The sequence below is a fragment of the Myxocyprinus asiaticus genome, chromosome 5 (genome assembly GCF_019703515.2).
Source record: "Myxocyprinus asiaticus isolate MX2 ecotype Aquarium Trade chromosome 5, UBuf_Myxa_2, whole genome shotgun sequence".
NCBI lineage: Eukaryota > Metazoa > Chordata > Actinopteri > Cypriniformes > Catostomidae > Myxocyprinus > Myxocyprinus asiaticus.
Window position 1 is genome coordinate 55,373,645 of NC_059348.1, and position 10,347 is coordinate 55,383,991.

At 38.8% G+C, this 10,347-nt stretch overlaps 1 protein-coding gene across 1 annotated transcript in view; it reads right to left on the reverse strand.

Annotated features, from left to right (window-relative positions):
• LOC127441337 (nectin-4-like) overlaps positions 1-10,347 on the reverse strand; it is a 36,242-nt gene that overhangs the window by 18,378 nt on the left and 7,517 nt on the right. The window contains exons 4-5 of the mRNA XM_051698643.1: positions 7,229-7,507; positions 4,388-4,502 (exon numbers count right to left, since the gene is read on the reverse strand). Of these exons, the coding sequence (XP_051554603.1) occupies positions 4,388-4,502; positions 7,229-7,507 (394 nt within the window). The remainder of the gene's footprint in view (positions 1-4,387; positions 4,503-7,228; positions 7,508-10,347) is intronic.

The window sequence follows — 10,347 nt, forward strand, 5'->3', positions numbered from 1 at the left end:
TAGGTGGCAATATGCACGAAGAATGTGAATTGCCAATAAACAAAAGAAGTGAAAGTGAAAGTGGAGACTTATAGTAAACAAAGTGTCAGAGTTCAGCCACTTGTTGATTGTATTTTGTTGTCTTTGTGACTGAGCTCTGACAATCTTGTTCAGTGTCTCGTCTAGTCTTTGTGAGAGTGCATGGCTCGATCTTTCGACGCTGTCATGCATTCTCTTGTCTTGTTGGTTACTGGCACGAGGGCATTGCTCTTACTGTATGTCATTCTTGCAGCATGCACTCTCACGACCTCGGGCATGCTTTGCGTGGCGCTCACCTTGCACTGCAGGTCCGGATCACGATCCGTTGTCATGTCGTGTTCGGCCACTTCGGTCTTGGTTGCCCGTTTACATGTGGCCGAGCCCCTTCACAAATGTCCCGTCTTGTCTGTCGTTTGGCGCGATATGTGCTCGTGTCATTCATGTGTGTGCATCTGTGAGAGCATGTGGCTTTGTTTTGTTTCCGTATTGCCACGTGTCTCTCAGTCTTGCATCATCGCAGTGACCTCAGCCCCGTTGCTCTGGTTACTTCATTACCTAGTTAGCCGATCATCTGCAACACCTGGTTCCCTCCTGACTTCTCTCCCATATATTCTCCCCGTGTGCTCTGTCTTGTGTCAGTTCGTTGTCTCTGTTCAGTTATATCGGTCAAGTCATGTTTATCCCCAGTCTAGTCTTTTCGTCTAGAATTTTCATTTCTGGCTCCTGTTTTGTTTTGGTTTGTTATCGTTTTGGTTTTGTTTCCTTTTCTCTCCACCATTAGAGTTTTGCATTCTGTTTAGCTTTTCTTTTATTAAAAGCCCATCTTGTACTCTTGCATTTGGGTCCTCCTAACATCACGCTTTCAGTGATCCGTGACAAAAAAAGGATCTAAATATTGGTCTGTTTCTCACCCGCACCTATCATATCACTTCTGAAGACATGGATTAAACCACTGGAATCTTATGGATTACTTTTATGCTGCCTTTATGTGCTTTTTGGAGCTTCAAAGTTCTGTCCATCATTCACTTGCATTGTATGGACCTACAGAGCTGAAATATTCTTCTAAAAATCTTCATTTGTGTTCAGCAGAAGAAAGAAAGTTATACACATCTGAGACAGCATGAGGGTGAATAAATGATGAGAGAATTTTCATTTTTGGGTGAACTGTCCCTTTAATTGCGTTTAAGTCATTAACTGGTTATTTCAGGGTTGTGGTACAATGATAGATAAACATGCATGTCCCATCAAACCTTAAAAATGAATTCAATCTTCTACATTGTGTGTGATAATGTTTTTATCTTATTTTAATGATTAATTCCACAGTGGATCAAAACAAGACATGGATTGTAGATTGATTGTTGACGTACAGCAGGGTTGCAGAAAGGATTCCTGAATATAGAGGTTAGGAGAACGTTGGGGGAATGTTTTATTTCTGTAAAAAAATAAAACTTTCCTGGCTAACCAAAAAAGAACATTAGAATGTCCGTTCTGGGAACGTTATTGTATTCAACAATTAAAATCGTACAAAGTCATAATTTGATATTGAACTTATTTTAATTTCCAAAAATGAAATATTGAGCTCTATTATGATTTTTTTTTACAGCATGGCAGGAAGTTAAAAATCGTATTTATTCATTTAATATTATTATATAATTTTTTTTGTATCTGTCATTCATTTAGCCCCGTTACTCAAGGTATTGTAATAACATTTTGGGAAATATACATTTACCAGTAACTTCAAACCAACATCTGGTCCCACATTGCCTAATCTCTAGCGAGTGATTTTGAATAAAAACCCTGTTGCATTTTCTAAATCCATCTAGAAACAGAAGACTAGATTTCCTCTAGTTCCTTTAGAAGTATCTGTGATTAATCTGCTGTAGGTAAGAACTGATTTAAACCCTAAAACCATCAAAACCCCCTCAGACAGGTGCGATATCAAGACACACCCGATACCAACACACACACACACACACACACACACACACACACACACACACACACACACACACACACACACACACACACACAACATTCCACAGAAAAACAGCCCACAACTCCAGAGTGTTTCAATGCCAAACGACACATTAAAAAGCTCTCAAGTTTCGGACCCTGTCTGTTATCATCATCCGAGTATCATGTGACCAGAACACGCTTCAACTCAAAAGTCTACCAGAAAGGAAGCACCTCAAACTCAAACTCTTATTCAACTGTACGCCCATTTTCACTCCGTTATCTTACCATAATCACAGATAGCAGAATACAGAGTGGATTTTTGCGTTTTGTTTATCCATGCAAAACTCGCCGCCACACTGCTGTGTTTTTGCATGTTTTTGTATGCATGCTGTTGCTAAGGTGTCCTGAGTGGTTGTACATCTGTATATTATTTTTAGGTATGCTTTAAGAGTTGTAAACTATTCTCTCCCCTCCTCGCTCCAGAAATGTGTGCTCGACATTTAACATGCTGTTTATTTAACCTGCCTGTTATCTCGTAGATCAAATTGATTTGGAAATATGCAAATGTGCAGGCTATAAATGCATATTCTGAGATATCCAAAACAAGGCATTTACATGATGCATAATTTAAATAAGACCACATGCCAACTCATATCGGAAAATTTTTTATAATAACAATTGCATCACTGAAAGTCAGGAATGCGGTTATACAGTTCATTTTGTTGCCCTGATACTACAGGTAAAATTATTTTCTAAAGAATCACAAAGTGAAATATGATTTCTGTAAGACGTCAACTACAAACGTCTCATTTATGCACCGATCACTGCTGCTGTAAGGCTCAAGCAGCTATAAACTTGATATCTGCTTTTACCTTAGGCAGTTTTCTACAAAATGAGCCGTTGTTTACTTGTCTGTGAGCTTGTTTGGCTGAATAATCCAATGTTATATCTTAGATGTCCAGAACAAAATATGCATTTCAGCAGGAAAAGCATGCAAAACAAATCATCAGAAATATATGCTATTGACTACTAATGATAAAATATTATAGATCTTCACAAAGGGGAGGATTAGCTTTATAATGACACCTAGATTGGGCTTCTAGTCCACTCAGAGGCCGAGATTTTCGATGAAACAACAGGGGTGGTGCATGAAATAAAAATAAGACTGAATGTCTATGGACGAGCACATCTGAGAGGGCTGAAATGCGTTAGAGCGCCACCTACATTTCAGATCTGCATACTGAGATGGAAGATATTTTTCCTATTACTTGCTGCCATCTAGTGGAATAAAATAAGACTTTTTGCAGGGAGATAGAGCAAATAGAACCAGAAATACATGCTTATAAAGTTAAAGTTGTTTTACTTTCTGTTCACCATAAGATTGTAAACATATGCAATATTATTTATGAATAATAAGACCAATTGTTTGCAATTATTCCACAGTATGTGTGAATGGTGAGCTTTTAAATTTCAGTGTGAAAAATTGCAGGCGGCAGCCCAAAATGCACCCGAGTTTAAGGGGTTAACAGCTGTAGGATGACACACTAAACTTTAATACTTAGAGTTAGAGGTTTGTTCAAATGAAGTATGAGCTAACATTAAGTATAAGCAATAGTAATAGTGATGATTGCTTTAGGAAACAGCACTTATAAATACAGTCTAGTTGATAGCATGCATCTTTAATCCACTTCCAAGTCTGCACATCAGTGTCACTTAAAACACTCATTACAGCACAGAGACAGTTATTTAGGTCTTAGGATGGGTTTCGATGCACCCCATCCTCATTAATCAGCATCCTGCTCTTTTCTTTCTTTTTCTCTTTTTCTTCACCCTCTTTCTGTGTCAAGCGTGCTTTTTGGCTGGTTATTATCAGGTTGCAACGTGACACCAAAGCCTTTATTTTCTCCTGAAAAGAGCATGTGAATATGCATTGCTGCTGCAGTTCAAAGCACTCTGTTAGTGTCGGGAAAAGAAAGAGAAAGCAAGCGGGTGGGGTTGGAAAAGGATATGGCATTTTGCTGTGTCACTAGTGTCCTGTCTGCATTTATGCAAATGAATCGTCGATGCTGTCGATGTACCGCTTTACTGCAGCGTCAGTCTTGTGCTACATAGCCAATGGACCGTTCACACACAATTGCCAAATGCACACAAAAATGGCAAACACTTGCCAAAATCGCAAGCTGTAATCTGATTGGTTGTATTTATGCAACTCATAAACCAATGTGCACAGGTTTATTTCAGTCCAACAGGAAACACAGTTGTTTTTACAAGGCGTTAGACTGCTAGAATGAGCACTTCTGAGTTAGAACGTTCTGGCTAAGTGGGCGGTTCTTCACCAGAAAAACTGCAAAGTGGACTAGACTTTATGCTGATAGTCAAAAGTCAGACTATGCAAGATTATCTGGTACTGTACCTGGACCAGGTGATGTTTTGTGGCAGTGGGTTTCCTTTAACTGCACACCTGAGCTCCGCCCCTATGTGACCAAAGCTCCAGGCACCAGAAGAATCGATCTCTGCATCTGGAGGAACTGTAAAACACAAACAATGAGCAGAATGTTCACGCTGCACTTGCTGTCAAGCTCAAGAAATAACAAAACAAAAAAAAAAAACACCATGAAAGATGTATTAGAGTAGTCCCTTAAACTAACATGCTATTTTGAGAGTCTTCTAAAGATATACGATAGCTATATGTGAATAGCAGACCCAAATTTAAAGATATATTCCAGGTTTAATCCAAGTTAAGCTCAATCGACAGCATTTGTGGCATAACGCTGATTAGCACAAGAATGAATTTCGACTCGTCCCTCCTTTTCTTTAAATGTGTGTTTCAGTGAGACACTTACAATGGAAGTCAATGGGGTCAATAATCTGTAAACATTAAAATACTCACTGTTTCAAAAGTATAGACACAAGACATAAACAATATGTGTGTTAACATGATTTTACTGTGATTAAATCACTTACTAACCACATCTGTGGAAAGTTACAGCCAATTTTACAACTTTGTTGCCATGACGACACAACGCTGTAAACCATAAAATGACAATCTAAACAACTTCACAGCTCAAATAATACACATGTTTTAACAAGAATTAATGTAAGTGCTTTTATAAAATTATAAACGTCACATTTCTGCCTTTAAACCTCCAAAAATGGACCCCATTGACTTCCATTGTAAGTGTCTCACTGGAACACAGAGATTTTTTTTTATTATCCTCCTGAGAGCCGAGCGTGACTGATGTGTGCATTTTCCATTTCCCTTTTTGATTTGTAAATAGTAGCATCTAAGAAACATGCAAAAAAATTTATTCCTGAGCAAATAGTTTTCCTAAAAATCGATGTCCTCATATGTGGACCGCAGGACTAAGTTGTGACATTTTAAGTAATATTAAGCTATAGAAAGTCAGATTTTTTTCATCAGATAGTTTATTATGTGTCCAGGAGTGTTGGATATTCATGTTTTTGAGACGTTACAGACATTACATCAGAAATGATCATAATTAATTCTGATTCAAAGTAATGTCCAGCATCATCCAATCACTGTCAATCATGTTAAAATAAAATGATACATTATAAATTCTGAATCTATGTACTGATTATCATTGTCACATGTCTGTCAAACATGTTGAGTGATCCAAACATCATCTGCAGCCTGAAACTGAACTTTTGATCAGATTTTAGGAGTGAATGCACTTAGCTACATAGATCGCTATAGGATGCTCCCTTGCTCCCTATTTAGTGAATGACTTAACCTCCAGTGTGCTGTCTGTCTGCACTGGTCTCAGAACAGTTTGAAATGCACCTTATTTTCATCCTAACTCCATATAAAGCCTCTGAAAGACACATTTATCAGTTTTACATGAATACATTTATTCTCAATGTGATAATGCTCAGTAAATATAGGAATGCATTTATTAATGTTAATGAATAGAACCGTATTGTACAGTGATAACAATAAAATAACACAAAATATATATTAAAATGAAGTGAAATGACCCACAGATGTGTTAATGTTGAAAGGTATTCAAAATAACTTTTTTCAACTTTTGAGGGAATATGGTCCTAATTTCCACATATGTGGACATCATGTTTATCAGCGCGCTGATGTGCAAAAAATTAACGGATTTTTTAAAGCGGCATATCAAACGAAACTAGAGATGATGCTCTTTATAACCAAACAGGTTTCAATCAAAAATCTTAAAGAGGTTTCTTACCAGAGGCACTTTTGTTGGCGCTGCGCCCATAGAAGCGCTTCACGGAAATCAACAGCAAGCCGTTGTGTCACGTGACGCGGTGCACCAGAAGTTTAACCCTTAAATGACAGTGTAGAGTCTTGTGAACAGTATTCAGTTGGTTTTAATTCATTTAAATTATGCGTTGCGTATAGCAAAGACAAAATACAACGTCCACGCGTGCGGACGCGGGGTCGCATGTGGTTAAAGAAAAGGAGGGATGAGTCAAAATGAATAAGCGCATAGACTTTCCTCATTGTTTTGTCGAAAATGTCAACCGATGAGTTGTCTAGAAGCTCAATCTAGGTGTCGTTGGTCAGCTTTGCGATGATGTGTAACATTTCATCATCAATAGTTGAGAACATATTTTGCAGATGATTTGTGTATCATGCTTTTTCTACTGGAATGCATATTTTGTTCTGAACTTCTGAGACACAACATTGGATTATTTACCCAAACAAGCTCACAGACAAGTAAACAATGGCTCATTTTAAAGAAAACACCATAAGGTACGAGTTGATATAGAGTTTATGGCTATTCGATGTTTACAAAAGCAGTAATGGGGCAAACATGAGACGTTTGTCTTATAGAGATCATATTTCACTTTGTGATTCTTTTGATAAACATTCAAACTGTGGTGTCCTACAACAACATAAAATACATTAAAAAAATGTTGAGAAGGAGAGCTTTCAGTCGATATATAACATGTCTATTTATGTGCTACATGAAACACTTTCATATTTATATTTCTACATCATGACCTAAAGGTACCACACACGAGCATGACTTGTGTATCAAGGGACTTTTATTTTGTAATCCTAAACCTATTACAAGCTCCATATTTGAGTGTGAACACAGAGGGAATGAGATTTGTGAGCCTGACGGAGAGTAGATTTTAAGAGAATAACAATGTAAATTTAAGTTTGTTCCTCACACAATGCTTTCGCATGACTTCAGATGACTTGAAATAGTGTACCAGTCATATGGGCTATTATTATTATACTTTTATCAGGAGAACTCACAGTGCACGATCAGGTTGTTGTGTAGTCTTCGTGGGCCGTCTAAAGCTGGATGCCACACGAGACAGTCCAGACGGCCGCCATTCATGCTGCGCAGAGGGTGCAGGGAAAACTGCGAGCTCACGACCCCATCCTCGCCGGTCCGGTTCTGTGACTGGCCAGGAATGTCCGTGTCCCAGGAGAGGCGCGGCGGTGGGTGGCCAACCGAACGACAGGAAGCAGCCACACGGAACGATTGTCCTTCCTGCAGGATTACCGGCTCCAGGGACGAGATTGGTAAAACTAGTGGAGGTGAAGATATAGGTGAAGTTAATTAAAATCTGTGTATCACAACAGAGAGAAGCGTGACATAACGTGGAATAAAACACATTGCACCACAAAAAAAATACTTGTCTATTTTTGTCTTATTTTCCCGGGAAAAATCATCCTTAAAGTAAAAACAAACTGCTTAAGAAGCATAATCACTCAGATATTAAGTCTTGTTTTCAAAGAAATCTAACAACATTTTGTAAGGTTTATTGAGGTGTATTAATGTTTATGCATAAAAATGTTTGCCTACGGGCTAAGAGAAATAAACCTTTTTTTTCTTGTTATAAGCATAAACGTTACTAAATTTTGTAAGATCCCTCTGAAAACAAAACTTAATATCACATGTCATTTTGCTTCTCAAGTAAACTGATCTTGTTTTAAAGAAATATTCCGGGTTCAATACAAGTGAAGCTCAATGGACAGCATTTGTGGCGTAATGTTGATAACCACAAAAATAAATTTCGACTCGTCCCTCCTTTTCTTTAAAGAAAAAAGCACAAATCTGTGTTCCAGTGAGACACTTACAATGGAAGTCAAAGTGGCCAATTTGTGGATGTATTAAAGGCATAAAATCATGTTAACACACATATTGTTTATGTCTTGTGTCTATACTTTTGAAACAGTGAGTATTTTAATGTTTACAGATTGACCCCCATTGACTTCCATTGTAAGTGTCTCACTGGAACACACATTTATGCTTTTTTGGGGATTTTCTCCCCTTTTTCTCCCCAATTTGGAATGCCCAATTCCCAATGCGCTCCAAGTCCTGGTGGTGACGTAGTGACTCGCCTCAATCCGGGTGGCTGCGGACGAATCTCAGTTGCCTCCGCGTCTGAGACCGTCAATCCGCGCATCTTATCACGTGGCTTGTTGAGCGTGTTACCGTGGAGACGTAGCGCATGTGTGGAGGCTTCACGCTATTCTCCGCTGCGTCCACACACAACTCACCACGAGCCCCACCGAGAGCGAACCACATTATAGTGATCACAAGGAGGTTACCCCATGTGACTCTACCCTCCCTAGCAACCGGACCAATTTGGTTGCTTAGGAGACCTGGCTGGAGTCACTCGGCACGCCCTGGATTCGAAATTGCGACTATGATTTTTGCTTTTTTTAAAGAAAAGGAGGGACGAGTTGAAATAAATTTTTGTGGTAATCAACATTATGCCACAAATGCTGTCGATTGAGATTAACTTGCATTGAAACCGGAATATTCCTTTAAGAAATAAGGAATAATTGACTCCGGCCCGTTATTGAAAAATAATGCACACCCCGAGGTGGTAATGCGGCCATGATGCGCACCTCGGGTGTGCATTATTTTTCAATAATTCAATGGGCCGGAGTCAATTATTCTGCTTATACCATGATTAACACACTTAAAGACATCATTCAGCATTTTATCTCAAAACATTTTCTGTACGCTCGTGAGTGGAACTACTTTCTTCCGCCGCAAATTCAGCGTCTTGCTTTAAGACAGTCCGAGCCGCCGTTGTTAATTTGAAAACGTCACTTTAGAACTAGTAACGGAGGATTGCGCTCTCCCGAGTATGTATGTTCGCATATATGTGTGTGTCCGTGTGTGAGAGTGAAAGGAAGCGCAAGAGTGCTTTCCACAGATATAAAAAGTAATTTTGGATAATAAAGAAACTGTTGAATTGATCAAGTCGCGGGGTTGCGTTGAAAAGGCTCTGTTTGTTGGACGCCACTCAAGTCTGTACGTGTGTGTGTCAGTGTGTGTAAGTGTGGGTGTGGGTGTGAGCGAAAGAGAGAGGGGGAGCCCAAGGGCGCTTTTCAACTGAAAATGAAATAAATTTAGGACATAACAGATGTTGTTTGTCATTCTTATGCAATGTACTAGGAATAGTTCACCTAAAAAAAAAAATTCTCTCATCATTTACTCGCCCTCATGTCATCCCGGATGTGAATGACTCACTTTCTTCTGCTGAACACAAATGAAGATTTTTAGAAGAATATTTCAGCTCTGTAGGTCCATACAATGCAAGTGAATGCTGACCAGAACTTTGAAGCTCCAAAAAGCACACAAAGGCAGCATAAAAGTAATCCATACAACTCCAGTGGTTTAATCCATTCAGAAGGGATATGATAAGTGTGGGTGAGAAACAGATCAATGTTTAAGTAATTTTGTATCATAAATTCTTCTCCCTGCCACGAAGGGGGTGAAAAGAACGGAGAATGTGAATCACCAAAAACAGAAGAGAAAGTGAAAGTGAAGTGGAGAATTTAGAGTAAAAAAATGACATAAATATTGATCTGTTTCTCACCCACACCTATCATGTCACTTCTGAAGACATGGATTAAACCACTGGAGTCGTCTGGAGTAATTTATGTTGCCCTTTTTGGAGCTTCAAAGTTCTGGTCACCATTCACTTGCATTGTATGGACCTACAGAGCTGAAATATTCTTCTAAAAATCTTCATTTGTGTTCTGCAGAAGAAGGAAAGTCATACACATCTGGGATGGCATGAGGGTGAGTAAATGATGAGAGGATTTTCATATTTGGGTGAACTGTCCCTTTAACACATGTCCTTGTATTAATTGGTTATTTTGCTGTGGTAGCCTGTACGGCTCTTTTAAAATAAATGATAAGGAACCACCATGCAGTCAAGACCTGGAACTACTTCATAGCCGTGTGTTTACTGGAAAATAACTGCACACCTTAGAACGTCTGTCAACCAATCAGAATCAAGCATTCAACAGACCCGTGGAATAATTGTAGATATTTTTACTAGAAAACAAAGACAAAAATACTCAGCAGTGTACTTTACAATACTCTGAAATATGCTACAGCATTG